This window comes from Aspergillus tanneri, assembly GCF_003426965.1.
Source record: "Aspergillus tanneri strain NIH1004 chromosome Unknown AapTan_9_pilon_pilon_pilon, whole genome shotgun sequence".
Taxonomy (NCBI): Eukaryota; Fungi; Ascomycota; class Eurotiomycetes; order Eurotiales; family Aspergillaceae; genus Aspergillus; species Aspergillus tanneri.
Window position 1 is genome coordinate 201,259 of NW_022984636.1, and position 22,416 is coordinate 223,674.

Sequence of the window (22,416 nt, forward strand, 5' to 3'; positions counted from 1 at the left end):
AAAATAGATTGTGAGGACTCGCTAGAAGAGGGTCTTTCTTCTTCTTTCCTGGTAAAGCATGCCAAAACAATCTCCGGATCCCAAGGACATAAACCAACAGATTTCCATGCACTGTTGATATTTTTGATTGAAAAGCCCTTATTCCAGCTTGGCCAAAACAGTCTGAAGAAATCCCGCTTTGTAATATGGCTTAATCCTTGACATTCTGCATAAATTGCTCCAGTTCATCATTATATGCATAAGAAAGAGGACTAAAAAGGCTGACATCAAGAGGCCGCAAACTGTGTGTTGAATGAGGTGGGTAATAGCTAGAAGGATCCTATTTGCATCACAGAAGTTAATAAACTTCATGGAATATGGGAGCCGTGGCCATCAAGAATTAGAAGTCACAACGCCTTCGTGCTTTCTTTTGTTTCGCATAAATAAAGTAGTAAGCATGCATATCCAGCCATCATTGTCCAGCACTAGGTGATGATGTGAAGAAACAGTGGTGGTTATTAGAATTAAAATCCTGAAGCCGTGTATCTTGGATTTCCCGGAGACGGCCTGGTATATAAGTCTAGGAGAAAGAGATGTCCCATCCGCACAAATACAAGCAATTGTAGTAATCCACTCTCTATTTCCATCCTGCAGGCGTTGTTTGATCCCTCCCTGCTTATATAATTGCCGTGAAAAGATTCTTTTACCTTTTGATAGTACACCGATAAGAAATCCTTTCTCATCCATATTGTACATATCTTCAGGTTGAATTTTATATTCCTCAATCTTTCTGGCTATAAGTTCGAAATATAGTGCATATTTATATGCAGAATTAGCTCATTTGCGTGACGAATTAATCCTAGTAGCATAGCAAGAAATAAGCTGATCTTATTAAAAAGCGGTTTGGCCAGCATACTCCAGATAAAGATGGTGGTAGGCCACGCTCAGTAAGAGTATTGATCCATTTAATAAGCTCTTTTGACTGCTGGTTGTTGAGAACTTGCCGATTTTCGCACCCTACTTTGCGAGAGCTCTATATACCGCGGTGATGTCTTGATACTGTTAACCGGTTAACACCAAGCTTTTTGGCAAATTTTGTATAATTGATCTTTTCACTTGGGTCCAGTGATTCTATATCTGCAATTGCTTCTTCAATTGAGCCCATTTTGAAGGTGTTGTGGTCTAAGTTATCTAAAAAGTCGGTGTGTAGATGAATATTGGCGGTTGAGTGATGTCAGATATACGGCTAATCCCGAAGGGGAAATATAGTACGATTGGTAAAAAGATCTTATTTGAATGAATTGAGCTGGTTGGGCTCTTCTTGATTCTGTTGATTCTTCTGTTGTTTTCGTTGTGTGCTCCGCGGAGATTTTACCCTATCTAGTCACATGATTCTGGTCCACCAAAGACCATATTATTTGACAAGTGATAAGTTATCGGGCGGTGAGTGATTGGGTACGGTAATTAGAAGGTGTCGGTCAGCTAAATACGCGTATGAGCTAGTATCACCGATTATAAGAATATGGATCTGCTTTGAAGAAAATGAAGTCTCATAAGGTCTCTTTTCTATCTGAATCTATCTGGGAGAGCTGGATGAAAAAAGGTGAAAACAAAGGAATAAAGTCGGACCAAGCGGATGCTGAATAATGGGTAATATTGGCTCACTTTGGTCGACAGAAGGTCCCTGCGGAAGCGGTGAAGTGCCGCAATAGGATCCGCCCATTTCGAGCCTGCCCATGACTGGTATTTCTTATTTCCCTTGCGGCAGTATAATAAGTGATCGTCTATTAGCTAGTCGATACTGTAATATTCTGTGGTACCATTGTCAAGCTACCGCTCCCATCTCTTATTCATCCTCATAATCATATTTCTGGTGGCATCTGTTTAACCTTTTACTGTCCGACGAAACGTCATCGTCTGAATCGACATGGGTCCGTGTTAGAGCCGTCGCTGCTGTTATCATTACTGGAGATAGCGGCCAAATCGCTATCCTAGCTCCTCTCCTTGCCTGATACAGCAGCCGATTTCTGGCATAGCTTCTGGGAACACCGTTACCCTGACCATCAGGATGACCTAGTTTTACCATCAGAGTCATCGCTACAAGAGCTGGTGTCTAAATCTGTACCCATGCCGCTTGGAGAAGACACTTTTCCAGGCCCGTGGGGCTATCCGGGATAGCCTCCCGACGACAGCTGCATGGAGTAGTTTCTACAACAACTACAATGACGACGTTGTTAACTCGTGCCTTTATGGCGAGGAAGGATGGACATCAGATTCGGTGGTATCTGTCTGCGAACCCACGCTGGTCCATCGAGTCCATCCGGAAAGGCATGCTGCTGATTGTCTCCTCATCATCACCGCCACTAGAGCACCGAAAGGAATATTGACATTTCTGGATATTACAGCGAACTATGATTTTATGTTGCACGGTGTGGAATGGTAGTCCACGCATTGGGTCTCCCAGGATCTATTGACTCTAGTCCATTCGGTCCAATACCCTCCAACAATCATTTGCACCAACCTTTTGTGTACAGTAACAGCTTTAAGTCTAGATATCCACATACATGCTTTACGCAATTAATATCTTTGAATAAATGACGGCTCCATAAAGCAGGGTCAAGATTTCTTGAGGCGTAATGAAATTAAAATACTCGCTGAAAATGCCTTCTGAACAATCCTTCTAGCCACATGCTTGTATTCTGTCCATGTGGCTGGCAGACTCTGCTGTGTTGTGTTAGAGCTGGAACAGCGCTTAAATAGGAGCTAGGCAATGAGGTGATAATCGTATCACTTCCACGCCTAAAGATGATGTAGCGTGTTCATGTAGGGACTTCCCCGGCTTTCAGCAATAAATTTCCAATATAGCTCACGCTTCTGGGTCTCCCCAAGCAATTTCTCAAGCTCCACAATCCGGCGCCCCATTTCCTCTTGACGTTCACGTTTGCGAGCGCGTGACTTGCGAGCAGACTCGGTATTTCGAGCACGTTTAAGCTCTATAGAATCCCATTTCCCAGAGGAAGGTACTGGTGACTTACTGCCAGCTATAGCCGAACTCTTCTTAGATCTTTTAGAACACTGTGGATATGGTTCCAAAGACGTGCTGGGCGTTGCTACCAAAGGCTGAAGAGGTACAATCGCTTCCGACTGAGGCTCTGTGGTGCTATGCAGAACGGTTTGGTCGAATTTGTCCTTGATGTGAGGTAGTGATTCCCATGGCCTGTGGTTAAGAGCATGGTGCACATCCGGTAGAGGCAAGGGTGATGTATCTTTGCCAAAGGACGTGGATAATGACTCAAAGTAGGATACATCAATATCTCGAAGCAAGGTTGACGGAGGAATTGAAGTATTGATAAAAATTTCTTCTAGCAAGGCAGCGCCCAATGGGACCTCCATTGCGAAGCTGAAGGTCTGAGAATTTGTGCAACAAATAATCGTAAGGCTCTTATACCTATGGACGGACCTATGTGATCAATTAAGCCTTTTCTATTACGAGAATAAGTTTCAAAATATACGAAGTATCCGAGGCATCATTATACGGTTGCTGAGAAGATAAATAGCAGTATACGTAATTTGATCTGGTTGCTGGTTGCCAATATGTAAGAGGTTAGCCTGGGTAGCTTAGGTAGCAGCTAAAAGTTGCCTAGGTATTGGGTTGGTCAATTAATCCAAACATTGCCATATGTAGCGGGACGGGTCCGTAGTATAAGATTCTCTTCTCGATTCCATAACGTCGGTCACCACCGAACGCCCAATTTTGGCCCACGCCGACTTTTTGACATAGGAATTCAAACCTCTACAGTACAACTCCACCAAATGAGGTCAATTGAAGCGGCTCTCGAAGGTATAGAAAGTAACCCTGAAAGCAGGCAAAAATGTTAATTACTCGAAAATTGCCAAAAATTATGGAATTACCCGAACAACACTGTACCACCCGGGTGGTACAGCTGTCCTATAAAACTCAACGCGAATGCATCAAGTTTTCCACAACCAGCAGTCCAAAGAGTTTATTCCATGGATTAATAATCTTAGTGAGAGAGGCCTTCCACCTACCCATGAAATGCTACGAAATTTTGCAAAGGAAATAGCTAGAAATACTGTAAGCTCGGAAAACAGTGGCTAGGACGCTTTTTGAGGAACTATAATAATAGGCATGCGGCTCATTTTGCAACTGGAAAGGACGCTTCAAAAAAGCGGGCTGATTCAGCATATAGATATAGTTTATGTTTTAAATCCATAGCCCGAAAAATCAAGGAATATTATATTCATCCTGAAGATATGTATAATATGGATGAAAAAGGCTTTCTTATTGGAGTATTATCCAAAGGAGAAGACCCGGAGGCGTTGGCGCCTAATTTAGATGGCCATAGATCTTATATTACCATAAAATTTATACAGTATCCACCTTATTCAACCCATACTTATAGCCGCTTAACTTTAGTGTTTTTGGTCCTTTATAATGACCATTTGGGGCATTTTTTACATGAATGCCAAGGTCTAAGCCATATTACAACGGAGTTTTTCAGACTCTTTTGACCAAGCTGGAATAAGGATTTGTCAAGCAAGAAGATTGAGAATTCATGGAGATCTACTGCTTATCAGGACCTGACGTGGTGCATCACGTGAATCGCAAGCTACGATCGGCCCACAAAAGCTCCAGGTAAGGTCTACCAGTCCTTCCTAGGATCGGGAGATCTTAAGGTATTCTGTTAACAAAGGATATAAGAGTGGTTGCTTAGTCCAAAGCACAGAGTGGATTATTCCGAAAGGTAAGCTATCTTTGTCACTGAGAATTAAGACACACTAACTAGAATTACAATGGTAATGACTTTACTTTATATGTATAATGTACTGTATTCATGTCCTTCATTTCAGCAGCTATGATATATCATACCGCCCCATAGGACTGTGGTCTCTTTTAGGCTTGGCGTCATATCATCTGATATCTGGGTCATACTCAGTCGATCCCCCACACCGTTTCCGGTTTGGGGCGGCTCAACAGGATTTTGGGCTCAACTGGAAAAGGTCTCAAAAAGGTCTCAAAAAGTTCAATTATTTGACCAATTTTAGCCACCACAACGGGGTCGTCTAATATAACTACATCTTCCAACATTTTAGTATGTATCATAGGATAACTTTCCCCAGGTAAATTGACTGTAGGGCTCGGTAGGGTAGGTTGGCACTGTGTAGGAACCTCTGCACTTAAAGGCACCGTTGTTCTTTGCGTCCATTCTTTCTCAATCTCCTTTGTTATTCGGGTCCAATTTGGCGATTGGCATCCTTACTAAACAGGGGACCTCCTATATTGACATTCGACGTGCCTTCTTAACCTTCTGAGGCTCCTTGGTGCGTAAAATACATGCTTTATCCCCCCCCTGTATCAGACTGCCATGGAAAATTGGATCCAGATGGTATAGTTTGCTATCTCCTCCTGTAGAATATCTAGTTTTCTCTGTGCTTTCTTAATGCTATGCCGCAGTTTGGTGACTATTATTTAGGTGGTGAGGTAGCTGGAGAACCGGATAACAGTGGTGGTGGAGGCAATTGAAATAGTCATACAACTTGAATCTCCTTCATCGTTCGTCATCTAGACATGTCCCTGCGCAACTAGATTTGTTATGGAAACACTATAGTCCGCCTGACTTGGCGGTGCGGAGTATCTGACGATCAATTCCCCCCTGAATCCTTTAGCTAGTTGAACACCTCAATGAGAATATCGGGAACCGCTTAGAAGGCTCAGTTGGTTGAGATTCAGCGATTCATGTTGTTTATACTTAATGACATCTACTTCCTATTTAAGCTAGAGGTTGGCCTGTAGCTGATAGAATAGCTCCCTGCGCATCACTTCCCCCCTGAATTTCACAACAAGGTTCATTGGAATTTTTAATACTGAATGTTAATCTACTAAATATTCACTTATCTCTACATCATTAGAAGCTCGTGGGACTTCAAATCACTTAATCGGCTCTGGAGTGAAGAAAATCCATTTAGGGTCTTTACCTTCCACAGTTACTTCTAAGATACGTTCTCGTACCAGTAAATACGGTCAGCAGGAAAGCAATATTCGTGGTTGTTAATTCTATCCAATATTTGTCGTAGAACACACTGTACTGTACATATCTTGATTCTTTGACCGCCAAGTGGCAATCCTGTTTGCATAGACTTATGGTTATAAGCCCATGATTAAAGAAAATAAAATAAATTCTGAATACCGTGGACGAGATGTGGCCTAAACTGCACACTATTATGTAGGCTGCCAGATATTAGGACATAACCCGGTCATAAGTCGCTCCCTGGAAATCGATGGTTGGCGCCTAGGCCTCCAAAAAGATGCATCAGCTTTGTCAGTATGTGACCCAGGGCACGTTGGCAGAAGCTCGAGTTTGTCCTATTTCGCAGTCGATTTAGCTCCAGAATTTCCGGTACGCCCACCCCTAAAGGGTTGCAAGGATCGCGGACGGCGACCGCCTAGCAGCGGACCTCTAGTAAGTCTAGCAGGGAGGTTGGACCGGCTTCAATGAGTGGCCACAGGAAGGTGGAATCAGCTGGGTGGTGCAGAATGGCGCCGCGATAAAGATTCCCCGGAAGTATAGGGTGGCAGATTCGGCCGGCTGCATCCTTGGTAGATCCCAGGAGTTCGAGAAACTAGAGAAGGTGGAGAAGGGCGGTCTGATTCTCGGTAATGGTCTCTTTCATGCCTCAGAAGCATTCGTCTTTGTCAAGAGTAGGCCGGGACAACCTGCTACTGCACGGCAACACTCGTGTGAATCCACCGCAGCAGCCTGAGCAACTCCAAATGTAGGATACTCAGCTGGTCAATCCGGTCTTTCTCACAAGGACCGCGAAGGATCCTGGTAGGGATCGTGAAGAGCCACATTAGCGGTAATATCCGTAGCAGCTTTTCATAGCCTAGCATAGCATGAAGGCCCTAGAAGAGGAGACACATACAAAATGATCTCTCGCTGCATGACCGTTGCCGGTGTTGGTAGGGTAAAGCACAGGAATGGGGTCGCGCCTTTACTACCATCTGTCCCCCTTGCGTGGAGTAGGGTTTAGGTACAGTAGAAATACCATAAGGATCATACCAGAATGTCTGCACCAAGAAGATACAATAGAACATCTTCTCGGATACAGTTCTGGCAATAAGAGGGGGTGCACGAGCAAGATTAGGCTCCAACGCATATATGGTTGATCTCCACGAGTAGCGACTCTATCCTTGCTGGTGGATGTGGATTTTGGTGGCATATTGGCGATAATCCTAGCAGGCAGAAATGATGGGGATGAATAACTAGGGTAAAGAACGATGCTTCTACCTATGCTCTATCCCAACTATCTTAGGTAGGTGGAAGAAGCAATCTAAACCCAGATGGAAGATATTGACCGGATTGTATGTGGGTCCTTTCTAAGCTGGAATTGTTTCTCTGGGTACCTTTACGAAACAAAATAACTTAAGGATGAGTGTAATGAGAGTGTATAGCAGCTTGTTTTGCGGCCTTCTCCTCTTCTTTCCGGTGTCTTTTTTCCTCTGCTTCCTGCATCCGCACACTCTTATTAAAAGCCCTTATTCTCTTTCGTTCTTCAATCAAGCATTGTTTCTCTTCCTTCTCCTGCTGCCGACGTATCTTATCTTCCTCTTTAGCAGCTCTAGCAAGGCGTTGAGCTTCTTCCTTCTCAGCCTGAGCATTACGGGCTTGTTGAACCTTATTAGGACTGTAGAAGATTGCATTGCCATCCTCTGGGGCCTGAAGTTGAAGTTGTAAAGGTTTGCCACGCTTTCGCTTCTTCTTCTCATTCTGTAGGGCGTTTTTGACGCCCGTAAGTTGTAGTTTAAGAAGAATATTCTCGGTAGAAAGATGCATCATGGTATTATTTAATTTCCGGACCCTCTGGTCATAAAATCAGAACCACTTGCTTAAGAAGCTTTTCAATACGACGCCAGTCTTCTGCCTTTAAAATAGATTGTGATGACTCACTAGATGAAGGTCTTTCATCTTCTTTTTGGTAAAGCGTGCCAAAACAATCTCCGGATCCCAAGGATGTAAACCAACTTTTTTCCATGAACTGTTAATATTTTCGATTGAAAAAGCCTTGTTCCAACTTGGCCAAAAAGTCTAAAAAAGTCCGCTTTAAAGATGGCTCCATCCTTGACATTCATGCATAAATTCTTCCAGTTTGTTACTGTATGCCTGGGAAAGAGGACCAAAAAGACCAACATCAAGTGGCTGAAGACTGTGTGTTGAATGAGGTGGGTAAATAGCCAAAAGAATTTATTCTTATCACAAAAGTTAATAAACTTCATAGAGATATGGGAGCTGTGACCATCAAGAATTAGAAGCCGCCAACGTCTTCTTGCCTTGGCTTTTGTTTCGCGGTCAAATATAGTTGTCAACCATGCGTATCCCAGCTCATCATTTGTCCAGCCACTTGGTGATGATGTAAAGAAGCAGTGGTGGTTATTAGGATTAAAATCCTGAAGCCATGTATCTTGAATATGTCCAGACACAGCCTGGTAAATTAGACCAGGTGACAGAGATGTCCCATCGGCGCAAATACAGGCAATTGTAGTAATCCACTCTCTATTTCCATCTTGAAGTCGTTGTTTAAGCCCTTCCTGCTCATACCGGCGTCGTGAAAAGATTCTTTTGCCTTTTAACAGCACTCCAATAAGAAAACCTTTCTCATCCATGTTGTACATATCTCCAGGCTCAATCCCATATTCCTCAATCTTTCGGGCCATAAGTCAAAAAATATAGTGCATATTTATATGCCGAATCAGCCCGCTTGCGTGAGGAATCAATGCCGGTAGTATAGTGAGTAACAAGCTCATTATTATGTCTCTTTAAAAAGCGGTACGGCCATGACTTTCCAGGCTTGATTCCAGTAATTTCCTTGGCGAAATTTCGTAGCATTGAATGGGATGGTGGAAGGCCACGTTCAGTAAGAGTATTTATTAATTTAATAAGCTCTTTTGACTGTTGGTTGTTGAGGAGAGACTGATTTTCATGATGCTCTTGTAAATGGCTCTGTATACCGCGGTGGTGTCTTGACAGGGTTGACCGGTTAACCCCATGCTTTTCAGCTAATTTTGTATAATTTATTTTTTCTCCTGGTTTCAGGGATTCTATATCTGCAAGCGCTTTTTCAATTGAGTCCATATTGTAGCCTTCTGAAATGTGTGCAAAAAGTCGTGTGTTGGCGAAAAGCGGGCGAGTGGTGAAAACGGTCATCATGTGATCGGGTACGGTATAGGTGTTCCTTTTTCTTTTTTTTTTTTTTTTTTTTCTCCCTTTGCCATAAAGGCTGCATTGCTAACTCCGCCCATGGAAAGGGAATTTTGAATAGATAAGTCCTAACTAGCCGTGAAAGTGGGCTGAGGACAGGGATCACTTGCATAACAGCTGGTTAGCTTGTCCTCGTGTCCGTGAAATGATCTGCTTACCTCTACATAGCTATTGCACATGTTAAGTCTGCACTGCTCTGGGCACCTGCTTCCGCCTGGACAGGGCTACCTTGAAAAACAGTCAAGACGCCGCGGCAGCTTTTTTTTTTTACGTTGTTGGTGGCCGTTGAACTTGATGCTGGTGGAGTTTTTGCCCTAGATTCTAGGCAATGATGCTCTGAGACTTAACTAGGATCCCACGCTGGTAGTTCATATTCTTTTCCGTGGTCATATACTATGTACTAGATCTGGCCCGTTATCACCATGAAGTTCTTTGCAAATGACCTGGGAATTAAATGGCCAGAGTCCACAGCGCTTAAAAGAATGGCGTACAGTCATGTCTTTAAATGTCTCTAAGCACATCTGGTGAATTTGGCATAGGAAATCTGCCTTCTCTTTAATAGAGACACCCCATTGTTTAGTCCATTATTGTACTGACAGTAGTAGTGCTTGTATTGCTGGAACGGTTTTCCATCTAGGGGTTGGACAAGATGCATGAGCTCCAGAGGGAAGGTCCAGGGAATAATTCTGTGGTTTTGGCAATAATTATTGAAGTCAAAGCCTATAAGTGATGGGTGGTTTTCCATGAAAAGAAGTCGATAAGCCCCACGGAGTACAAGGCGGTCTTGTGTATACTAATTAAAGTACTGAGGCCATTGAAAGGCGCGCATCTCATTATTCCACCCAGTAGATAATGTAGCAATAATATAATCATCTGGTAAGTCAAGCTGGTCGCGATCCCAATTCTCTAAGTGACATGAGCTCTGAAATAGAAAGAAAGGGGCCATTAACCAGCCATCTGCAGCAATACATTCAACTCCTGTTACTGTTTCCCCAATTCCACCAGTTGGAATAAACTTCGCACTATGCTTGTGCTTGGTAACAACCCGTTAGGATTTTGTCCTGGCCAAGTTGGAAGCCAGATTCATCAAAATTGTAGAGATTCTTCGGCCCAATTTTGTATTGTTTTAGTGCTATTTCTAAGCTATCAAACCAATTAATTATTATTGGTAATTTCCCAGCATCCATTCGCTCTGCCTCAGATGACTTTTGCATAATATGACTGTAGTCGCTGGGAAAGCTCTTAGTAAGGTTTAGACCCAGTTTTTACCGACGCGTCTATCGGAACCACTTTGTTCTAAAATTTCATTTGCACAACACTCAATGCCCTGCGGAGTAGGTGGAGCAGTTGCATTATCAAGAGTGCATATCCAAGTAATTAATGCCTGCTCTTGTGTATTATCTAGCACCTTATTTGGGCCAGTACTCGCAGAATGAGATTTGCGGCCATGAATGCGTCCCTTTAGCTAGGTAAGAAACCCTAAATTTCCACCCTAAGGTGCTTTGGGCTTTTTGCGCTCAACATGCGCGTGTAGGGCATCAGAGATCCGATCCTCAGTTTCACTCGACCTTTTAGGCATTGTGGTGGTTGATAAACTTGATATAGGAAAGAGTTGACTATTTATCTTCAAGGGCGCTAAGTTTATGGAATGCTGGTATGATCATCCCGAACTTCCACTATATTGGACAGCCACTTCTTTGACGGGATATGTCAATGATGAAATTACTATTAGATGGCTTCGATGATTCCACGAGACGTCAATAGATCGGACAAAAGGAGGTGAAAGACGTGTGTTGATATTTGTGGAATTTAGGGGAAGTGATGCGCAGGAGGAGCTATTCTATCAGCCACAGGCCAACTAGCCTAACTAGGAGGTAGATGTCCTTCGGTGGAAACACCAGGAATCACAGTATCTCAACCGAGTCTCTTGCATTCCTATCTAGGTGCTCTACTCGCTAAAGGACTGAGGGGTAGAATGGATCGTCAGACACTTCAGCACCGCCAAGTCGGGCGGATTATATTTCCGTAACAATATTCGACGTCCAAGGGTCTCATAAAACTGTTGAATTCCTACAACTCTGCTCATACAACTCATATTTGCCAACCTCTTGATGGCAAGTCTTTCCTTGCACATAAATAGAATTTTTGCAAGCAAAATAACCTTATTGCTCAGTGGGGTGGAATACCTGGGAGTAAGGCGGATTTCTTGGCGGATACTGTCGCTGTGCTGTCCGAAAGAAGACGTTTAACCAGTGAATCATCCGGAATTTATTTAAAGAATGTGCTATGTCAGAGCTCATAGGTATGAGCGGTATTCAGCTTCATGAATCCTTGATCAAATTGATTGACTATCTTGACTAATTTTACATGAAGTTGAATCTCCAAGGAGCAGTGCCCATCCCCGGGTGCTCGGATGACCGAATAGGTGTAAACCGAGAACCTCCGCATCCAATGAAACATGAATATGCAGCCTACAGGCTCATCGGAATGGAAGATCCCTCTGCCTCGCATTCCTCATCACAACCTGCTAACGAGGAAGGCCATCTAATATCGAAACTGCCTCTTTCCAATAGATAGTGTGCCTCCTCTGGATGGAGCCATACGCGGTTCCACCGGCCTGTACGGCCTACCGCAGTGCCGTACCGCCAAGCCGGGTGGATTATAGTATGTCAGAGCTCATAGATATGAGCGATATTCAGCTTCATGGATCCTTGATCAAATTGATTGATTGACTATCGACTAATTTTACATGGTGTTTCCACCTGTGGGGGAGGTCGCTTACTAGGGCGCTAGGCCTATTTGGTAAGCGGTAACCTCGACATGTGCTCTTCTCTCGGTGAACGATGTCTACGTAACAAATTATAGCGACTTTAGAGTTCTACATGAGCCGTATCCCCATCTATTGTAGTGATTTGGTGCAGAGCGGATAATAATATTACCGAAGGCCGAAGTAGAGGTCTGCCCCTGATATTTATGTTCTGTATGTAATTAGATGGACAAGAGGGTAATCAACTGCTTTCATTCCTTTAACCTCTTGTCTACGATCCCCTAGGGCTGATATTGCCTACGTCTTTGACCTACTCCTTCGGTGTCCTACCATTTCCCTCTCATTCACTATGAACATGTCTCGGAACTTTGGCCTTAATTAGGACGACTACGCCGCTGACGTAGAACACACACCGACTCGTCCGTCTGTAATGTTGTTAGACGGAGCTGCCTTGTTCCCCTCCGCTTTCAAGGACACATGGCGTAAAATTTGACGGCCCATTTCTACAGACTCCCAGGCGCCGATAAGTGTTGATCGCGAAATAGCCTTCCCGATGGGCTGCATCCATTTCGTATAGTCAATTCGGCGCCCAGCTCGACGGGCAATATACTCAAGCAAACTAGTCGTTTGCTGGAACTTATTCCATTCCCCCAGTGAGGCCCACCGAGTCGAAGAATGGGATAGAGGCTGGACCCACTGTCCGTAATCAACTTTCAACTCCATCCGCACAACGATGTCTTCTAGGAAAACCATTCCTTGGGCAAAAAGCCGATATGCCCCAGCATGTGCCGCATGGGAGAGTGTCTCTTGGATGGGAGACAACCACTGCTGGTACTCCATAGGCTGACTAACGAGGGAACCAATTTCATCAAGGAGTTGCATCCCTTCACCCGCACACTCAAACGCTCCAACGGCGATGGACAACGAGATCGATTGTGAGATGACTCGGCGACTATGGAGCCATACCGTTGAAGAAAAGCCCAGGCCTTGAGCCCGACGAATCGCATCTTTGTACTCATCAATACACCAGATGGACTCCGACTCAAGTACACGCAGGATAGACTCGAAGGCGGCAACGTCAATGTTAGGGCCAGGATATGCCACCATGTGTCGGATGAGGCCAACAGCTCCTTGCTGGCGCTTTGTAATGAAGTCCTCCGCCCCTCGGAAACGGTAGCACTGCCAGTACGCGTCAAAGCCTCGAATAACACGGTACAACCTTCTACTCGTGTATGAAAATCTGAGCGCGTCGAAAGGGTCTAGGCTTCTCACAATGTGGCATACAATTTCCACTGGCAGACCGTCTCTCACTGAAAACATCCTGCCGGTTTGTCATGGGTTCAAAGTTTTCCGAGTTCGGCAAAAGAATATTAGTTCCTTAAGTAAGGAGAGTGCAGGTTAAACTGATACAGTTTGTACATGATACTTGAGGCAAGTTTCCCCTCCAGTAGGCTCTAGTAAGAGTATAATAGGCTGGAGAGAGGCTTGCATTACGTCAATTCGAATGAGGGTTTGCTTGCTACGTTGTTACTATTCAGAACGATCCCTGAATAGGCAAAAAGTGGGTTTACTGTAGACGTACTGTGGGAGGGCATCTGACATAACTCAGAATTGGTGACACAATCATCCATTACCAAAACGCCAAATCTCTAATTTATGTACTTGCACCCACGTGTCAGCTGAACGTGAAATGCACCATAGCATTCGCCCAGAGCAAATCAATCTTGTTTGCCAGAAATACTGTCCCATGTAGATGTGTAATTCAATAGTGTGATCCGCCGCACTATGGCCACTGAGACTCGACATTCGGACCCTCTGTCGCTGTCGGGATCGCACTTTAAGGGGCCTACGTGCTACCTGAGATATTTGGAAGGCCCCCTTGGGTTTGCCAGGATTATCACAATCTTCTAGCATATCTTCGTCCGGCAAAAATGAGTCAACTTGTGGTTTGCTGTCCAGTACAACTTGTTTTCCGACACGACGGAAAGGCACAGGCACACAAGCAGTAGTAAAGGGTAGATTTTCTGGGGTGGACATCGAGTGATGTATCTCGCCACATTGTGGTTGGCTCTTGCAAGATTAATTTTAGTGCAGTCGTGCTATATATGCGGTTGCATTAACAAAGCTAGAAGTACCACCAGTCATAGGAGGTCATCAAACGATATCTTCAAAAAGGTGAACCACTTGTAGGTGGTGATTAGCGGGGCTTTGTACAGCCTGGAGCTTCACTGATTATAGAGGCTGGATAGATGGATGATTTTCATTTACCCTGACCCTCGCCGTAACGATATACAGGCTAGCCCTACTCTATCTATACTTGTATCTCTAATTGCAGTGTTCTATTATATACCAACGAATTTGGTGCCTCATCAAGGCTTGTGGAGACGTTGCCTCTGTATTCTGTTCTGCAGCCCCTCTGGACCACGGTTCTGGAAACTTTGGGATGCCGTGCTAATTGGGGCCCAGACAGAACTAACCAGCCGATGTAAGTTTCCTCTCATTCTCCTTATTCTGATTATTGGCGTTAATACTTCGAGTTATATGTCATAATTAGAAACCTGGGAAGCGGAGCTTCTGGCAGAGTGGTCGAGTTTGAAGACTGTAACGAAGGGTGTAGGCGTGCGGTCAATCTCTTTCGCTCTCAACATGTAGCACACCATGAATTTCGGGCGTTATTAAAACTGTTTAGTGCGGGAAATGTCGCAGACAGCAGTCGATACATATATCCGTCTCCATGGCCGATTGATCTTTCGAGATCAATCACTGAGGCCGGGACAGTCATGTAACCCCGGATATACCTGAAGATGCTTGTTAGAGCCCAGAAACACGTTGGCGGCATGGTAGCCTCCCACCCACGGAGAGAGATTCTCCGGCAAATTTGGTAACTGTTTTGCCTTTTCGACAATATGGAGATCAGTGGGACGGCCGAGCACATGTTGCATCACCACAAGGTGCTCTATGCTGCCTCAGGGGTTGAAGACATGCTTTCCTGTGAAGAGCTCAGCGAACATACAGCCAATGCTCCAAATATCACAGGGAAAGCTCCATCCCAGACGCAAGACACCTCGGGAGCGCCGAATGCTGGGGTGGTAACCTCTGGGTGATGGTATTCGTCGTCAAATATTGCCGTACCAAAGTCAATCAGACCGATTTGGGTGGTGCACAATTCTCGCCGACGACGCCTGACATAGTAGGGAACCCCCATCGTGGATAGAATGCGATGCTGAAAGACCTCGAGACTGAAAGCGCTGTTTAGTAGAAGGATATTCTCCGGCTTGAGGTCGGTGTGTGTGAGATAGGTCTTTGCGAGTTACAGGCAAAGCACGGTATTCTTAAGGGACAGAGAGTCTTTTTACAGATGATGCTCTGGAAAGCTGCTGTACAATATTCTGGATGTGGCTGTCAGGAACGGGCATGAAGCTTAGGCTTTCTCCCAACAAGTCCGTGACAAGGCAGACATGATCTTGGGAAATTAACAAAGACGCTCCGTGTAATACTTCGGCCCAATTAGGTTCCGTGTCGAATTTTGCTAACCCAGGACTCTTGTTCCAAAGCAACTCATTCCAAATGAGACCAGGTTTGACCGGCTATTTCTTGACCTTCTTCGATAGATCTGTGTATTCGATCTAAATAGCCGTATCATAACCTACGAGGCGCTACGGCATCCCCAAGTGATAGGTGTAGGAACCAATACATATGCAAAGGAGCAAGAAAGAACAGTTGACAGTGAAATGTAATGCCAAGGCCGCATTCCAAGCGTTTCCAGTAAGCAGCCGCCGTCGCAGGGGATCAACGTTTACACAATTAACTCCCTGACGGAGATATCAAAGGATCTTGGAGACCATTTCTCTGGTCCTAGTGTCAAAATACCGTAGAATGGGTATTTGCTGCAAGAATCGCGAGCTATTTATTCTCTGGTATAGAGACCGCGTGCGGAGTCATTTCCATACACAGCGCTTTGCGACGGCACCTTTTTTAGTGAGACAAATAACATCTTACGCGCTGTGCACTCAGCCAAGTGAAATATATAGACGCTGCAAACTCTACAGGGTTCTGCAACAGTGTAGGCATCATTAAGATCGCTGATGAAGAACAAAGTATTTCTCATGCCAAATCACTCCATTGTCATCCGACCCGAAGACGTTAGATTAAGGTGCACTTGAGTCCTTATCGACAGATCAGGTACATGAGTTCGTGATAGCAAGTAAGACGGATTCCTTTCGCGGCTGATTTGGTTGTACGGCTACGGTTTACATACAGGGTGTGGACAGTCACGGTATATGCACCTACTGCCCCCTCATGGAGGGCTAGGAGTTCAAGGGAAACTTGCTATCCTCACACTATACTACTGCACCTTTAAAGCTGTGATTGTAACTTTGAATGTGCCCTATAAAGAGGCAGTATTTGCAGTTAGGCTTGTAGCGGTGCTATGCTAGTTAAAAATAGCACTTCTTCCGCTGACAGCATATACATATCATTTATCTTACTTTCTCTTTACATTTCCATTTTCTTTCTCCTTTTCTTCTCCGGGTACCTAATTCACTGCCCAGCGTACGTTGTTATGGTGTAGAATTTGGGACTTGGTTGATTTACTTGATGCAGTCAGAACCCCACTGTCGAGAGCCTACTAAACTTATACGCACATGGACAGTCTGCAAAGGTATAATTATAATTGTCAGTGTGATACCACTCACCAGTTCCCAAGCACGATTACAGAAATTCACAGTTTCCTAACTTTCTTAGGTCATGTGTTAAAAATCTGACAAGCCATTGCCATCTGATCTAATCACACTCGATACAGGTACATATACTCAACCAAACCCTAAGTCCAATGAGGCGTCTGCTGGCTCGTCTGATTTCAGCGGCCCTGCTGGTTTTCACGTTTCTGTGGACTGGGAGCCAGATGAGGCAGGCTGGTCAAAAAGGTGGGATGTTTTGCTCTATTCGCCCTGCTAGATGAGATGATAGGGAGAGATCCGCAGTTGAAATCCACATATCTAGCTTTTCGTCCAAAAAGCCCAGTACGGCCCGCGATAACTGATCTCATGCAGACTCCCTTCAAGCTGATGAACCCGCTTCACAACGTCGGACCTTCGAAGACGCTGCTGCGATAAAGAAGCCAATTGACGGTGTTATTGTGGTAGGGAAGTTAAGAAGTGAGGACACTGACTGGGTCCTCCAGGAGCTGCCAGAGTATGTCTCCCTCCTATCGCCGGTTCGCCTGGCACTAGAATCGCTAATGAGCGAACGCACGCTTCTCAGATGGCAGCATGCAGTCTACACCGTTGACGACCCAACCGCGCCACTCACTGTGCCTCAGAATAAAGGCCGGGAGAGCAACGTTTATCTACAATACATCATTGACTACTACAACGTTCTCCCTCAGACCATCGTTTTCCTACACAGCCACCGCGATGGATATCCGGCAGCTTGGCACAATGAGTTCCCCGACCACAGTAATGTGCGCGCGGTCCGGAACCTACGCATCGACTTCGTCCAGCAGAATGGATACGCCAACCTTCGCTGCAATCCTAATCCCGGGTGTCCTGCTGAAATACGTCCGTTCCGCCAGCCTGCGGATCATGACCGCTCCGCCGAGATTGCATTTCCGGACGCCTGGAGGACGCTCTTTAGTACGGAGGTCCCCGACGTAATTGGGGCAGGGTGCTGCGCCCAGTTTGCGGTCTCGCGCGATCAGATCCGACAGAGGCCTTTGCAGAGCTATATGAATTACCACAAATGGCTGATGGAGACCACGTTACCCGACGATGTTAGCGGGCGGGTGATGGAGTATTTGTGGCATATTATCTTTGGGCGTGATCCCGTCTAGTGAGTTTAACCAGATAGAGTCCTGGTTGTTTTCCGGATAGGAGTAAACTAATATGGCTTTAGTTGCCCAGAAATGGCCCAATGCTACCACGATGTTTTCGGGATTTAACCATCAGTTAATTCACAGCCATATCAGTAGGCACATAGCTCTGTTGCCGTTATATGACGGATTGAAAGATAAGAAGACTCTAGAGCTTTTGTATGTTGTAGTATGTATCTAGATTCTGTATATCCTAAATATGTTAATCTGGTCGATCCCCTATATTATGTAGGGAATAATGTGGTCTATAAGATATATATGCAAGGCACTCTACTCCTTGTCCCCTTCTATATTAAAATATATCACTATATTATTAGCATATGTACTTGGATCTGGGTAAATCATAAGCTAAGCCTCCCGCTACAAAGCAGGACACGAGGAAGCATAGTATAGCCCTTAATTTGTCCGTAGCATGCATTTATAAATTTGCGAAATCGGTATGTGCTTTCAGCTGCGATTTCATATACTATATATCTAGTGTCTTCGTTTGTATCCATTACTTACTTACTGTCGCCAATTCCCACCTCTTGTAAGTACTCGTGTTGACTGGTCCTCTCGTCTTTTTAATACAGTATGGGGGCTTAGTCTCAACTCGGCTTTGTTTCCCTTGTTCTTCGAAAGTGCCTAACATCGTCTCCCATGTTTTTCCAGTGCATTCTGCAGTTCTTGGCCTCTGCTCCGGAGAAAGGGAGCAATTTTGTACCTCAGCTACCTCAGCATCCTGTGAGTCGGTTTCTTTAGGACGGGATACAGAATAGGGTTATATGCCACATTGGCTCTTTCCAAAGCCACAGTGCCTACGGCGACTTCACTTGGCTTTTTAGTAATATGCTTGGATTCTCTGAGTTCTTATCCTTCCCTACACCATGAGGCAAGCAATTAACCAATTCAAACGCTATCTCAAGTATTGTACAACTAAAACATTGGGCCGAATTGGCACGAGTGGCGGCCAATCCCTTTCATAGCACTACGGCTAGCGCTTCTAAAAGTAAGCGACGATAGTAACAGACGCTGCCAAATTGCTTATAATATTTTAGGACAAGATAGGTATGCTCAGGGGAAGAGCAAAAAACTAGTCTCTCGCTCCTTCTGCAGAATATCAATGATGGTATAAATTTGTGAGTATATAGCCATGGCCTTATAGTTGTACCATGTGCCCCCGGGGAAGGCGCCAAATCACTAAGCGGCAGATTCCAAGCTCGGAGTTTCTGATACACTGTCAAATAAGTTGGTGGTAATAGTGACGTAAACAAGGTCATAAAAGAGGGTAAAACAAACTCCCCTGCACCTAGCAGAAGAAGCCACCTAATGATCCATAATAATAAACACAAGAATGATCATATGTTGATTAATATAATCAAGAAACCAACTAAAACAATCATTTTAAGCACCTTTTCAAGAATAGTGTCTACTTTCCTATTCGGTATTAGCCGAATATCGAATATATACTTAACGTGACCGATCACCGAGCTGCTCGGTCCCCACCGAAACTGCGCACCCATACGGAGCAGCCTCTTAAATTGACTAATATTTCAACAAAATGAAGCGATTTTATTATCTAGCTTTGAAAGAACAGTCTTTAGTTATAGTACATAGCATAAGACTAGTTGCTTCAAAGCCACTTTGTATATTTAATAATAATAAGGCTTGGAGATGAACTGAAGGATACTGTACTTAGTCTAAATTACGCTAAATCTCCAATTCTTAATTCCAAGGAGACACATGGCGCCATAATTATTATGTGGACCGGTGCATCGCGAGATTCCGAACTGGGTGGACAAGCAGGAGATGCAGATACTTACCACAGCTATAGAGCCATTAATGGTTAAACGGACCCAGAATGTCTGTCTTAAAAAATATAAAGCAATTGTCCTAGTATATGAAGGGCGTGTCAGCTCTTTTCGCGTGGTACTATCTAGAGGAGAAAAGTTACTGATATAACAATACATATCCCAGACAGCTTCCATCCTGAAGGATCTACAAACTGCGCACCTGACAGTTTTAGGCGCCGAGCAATTTGTCAACCAGATATGGCCTGTAGACGAGACCTGGAGGTGGACTGCCGAATTTGGCCTGATGTGCTTTTGGAGAAATACCCGAAACATAGATTTTAGTTTGCATGTTGCAGAATTAGCACATGGGCTCAAAACAGTACATATTTAAGGAAAGCCAGAAGAAAAAAAAACCCCCCCCGTTGTAAAGAATGCAGAATCTCAGGTCTTTGAAAGCAGGTTTAGCTCAATGGCCAAGGTGGTTATCCAGGGTGTGATATCATGAGTCAAAGAATTCAGAGCTAATTGTCTCAGGCTGAACCTGTAACATACTATATAGGGCGCTAGATGCGACTGATCGAAGATCAGTCGTCTTGTACCTTTTTATATGGTCAAGTGGTTTTATCTCTACTAGCGCAGAGACAACCAAACCATCACACTAATGTTGGGGTCATTAGAAGCCGAGGAACATGGAGTGCAAGGAACACAAAAAGGAACACAAGAAGAAATGTAAGAATAATTAGCTGTCTACATACTTAGCCTGTACAATAGTGACTAAGTAGGCTTGCAGGTATGAAGGTAAATAGTACTATAAATATATTCCAAAAAATAATAGTGTACAAGATAGTACTGTAGTAATTACTAGATAGTAGTATTATTAGCAGCCTGTATCTTTGTAAACCTACCTTATCTAAATAAATGCGCAGCATACTAAAAATAAATATTAACTATGCTAATATCCCCCCATACATATACCAATGCTATTTTATTAATACTATTGTACTATATCTAACCCTTCACTGACTGCGTTAAAAAATAAATCTACCGACAAAATCTTCTTTCAACAGATAATAGCTATTAGAAAGGCAAGTTTTGCCTTGGCGTCAGTATGAGCTCTGAGAGTATAGGAGAAAGACAATGGTCTTATAAATTCCTTGACGACTGTTGCACTGACACCAGCATATGTATGTATTATATACAGGCTCTTACCATTTCTAATTCAGATTGTAGGTATGTGTGCGACTCTTCTGCCATGCTATTTATTTGGGAATACCCTATCGCGGCTAGACCATCCTGAAGGGTTTGAAAATACTAGTTGCTGTCAGGGATGCAATAGAAACGTATGTCCTTATTCTATAATACTATATTAATTCTATCTAATACAGTAGCTAACGTGGGTATTAGTGCTGTCTACTTGCATGTCTCGGCTCTTGTGGATTACACTGGGTGCCACTAATGAGAAAGCGGCATATGATACGCAAGCAACTTCATATCGTAGGCTCTATATATGGAGATTGCCTGAGCTCCTTTTTCTGTCCCTGTTGTGTTTTGGTCCAGCAGGAACGAGAAGTTCAGAAATACCAAGAGCAAACAATTAATGAGGGTTATCAGTTAAATGAATATATGATGTACTAATAGTTATGGAATACTAGATATTAGCTATATTACTCCACCTGGGGCCTGCTATAGACAAAATGGTGCGAAATATAATAGGTGGTATACTATCCGATTTAGTATAAGTTAGTAAAGAATAAATAGTATACTCGTCGCACCGCCTCCCGCCACTTTTGCAGTAGGGGGTCGGCTACACTTCAACGCAAAACATATCAAAGTGATGATCAGATGCGATCAGAAGATGATTCATTCTTGTGTCTCCTCTCTATGATCTACTCTACCTGACTACATACAGAGGTGTCAGCCGCCTGGGCTAACCCGAAAAGGGGAAGCGGTGGACGAGATGATCCGCCAACAAAACAAACGAAAAAAAATTATATTGAAAAATCAATGAATATTGCCAAATATTAAAATGATGAAGGTATACTACAATCCCCTTGCGTATCTGCAAAGAATAGCGCTTCAGATGACTCATTTTCTGGCTCCACAGAAGATTGTGTAGGTGATTTATCGATGTCTTGATTAATTTGCTTTAAAAGAGCTTCCGCACCCTTGGATTTTCTTTCTGCACATCTCTGTAACGAGACCGTATTTCCCCTGCGTTTCTCTCGCCAATTTGACGCCGAACTTGCCAATTATATATAGGACCTAGTTTGACCTGCCGGCGGGATCGCGTGGTTGAGTTACATGGTCGTTTTTACGCTCTAAGGTCTCATCCAGTACCGCCGCGGACATGGCTCCTTTCTCTGCGTTGGATAAAGCACCACGCAGGATACGATCAGTTGTAGGAGAAAGCTCCTTTTTAGTGGATCGTAGTAAAGTAATTTGATGACGAGTTGAATGCAGTGTTTTAGGCGTTTCCACTTTATTCTGCAGTGGTGGCGTTGGAGTACTCTGTACGGCGTAGTGGTACAGTAGTGGTAGTTGTTGTCACTACTCTCGGTAGTTAACAAATCCAGCTGGTCAAAATTCTCAATTATATGGTCCACGTCATATATTTTGAAGGGTTCCTCCTTCATCTCTGTTGTGTATCCAATCTGTTGCAAGACATGCATGGGATTCCATGGCCGGATGCCTACCTCCCGCCAGCCGGCGTGGATTGTACGGGGGTTAAAGCTTTCTTCCGGATGTTATTAA

General features: G+C 44.1%; 4 protein-coding genes across 4 annotated transcripts; 1 reads left to right on the forward strand and 3 right to left on the reverse strand.

Annotated features, from left to right (window-relative positions):
• Positions 1-2,778: 2,778 nt before the first annotated feature.
• On the reverse strand, positions 2,779-3,372 carry ATNIH1004_011658 (bZIP transcription factor; the record flags this gene model as incomplete). The annotated part of the gene is made up of 1 exon (XM_033576220.1): positions 2,779-3,372. The coding sequence occupies one exon, from the start codon at positions 3,370-3,372 to the stop codon at positions 2,779-2,781; it is 594 nt and encodes a 197-aa protein (XP_033420884.1).
• A 9,039-nt stretch (positions 3,373-12,411) lies between these two features.
• On the reverse strand, positions 12,412-13,344 carry ATNIH1004_011659 (F-box protein; the record flags this gene model as incomplete). Its single annotated transcript, XM_033576221.1, has 1 exon — positions 12,412-13,344. One exon carries the CDS (start codon positions 13,342-13,344, stop codon positions 12,412-12,414), a length of 933 nt encoding a protein of 310 aa, XP_033420885.1.
• Positions 13,345-14,780: 1,436 nt separating this feature from the next.
• Positions 14,781-15,229, reverse strand: ATNIH1004_011660 (uncharacterized protein; the record flags this gene model as incomplete). Its single annotated transcript, XM_033576222.1, has 2 exons — positions 14,781-14,978; positions 15,038-15,229. 2 exons carry the CDS (start codon positions 15,227-15,229, stop codon positions 14,781-14,783), a joined length of 390 nt encoding a protein of 129 aa, XP_033420886.1.
• Positions 15,230-16,855: 1,626 nt separating this feature from the next.
• ATNIH1004_011661 (DUF3431 domain-containing protein) lies at positions 16,856-17,962 on the forward strand (the record flags this gene model as incomplete). Its single annotated transcript, XM_033576223.1, has 3 exons — positions 16,856-16,949; positions 17,076-17,853; positions 17,917-17,962. The coding sequence occupies 3 exons, from the start codon at positions 16,856-16,858 to the stop codon at positions 17,960-17,962; spliced, it is 918 nt and encodes a 305-aa protein (XP_033420887.1).
• Between the last annotated feature and the right edge of the window lie 4,454 nt (positions 17,963-22,416).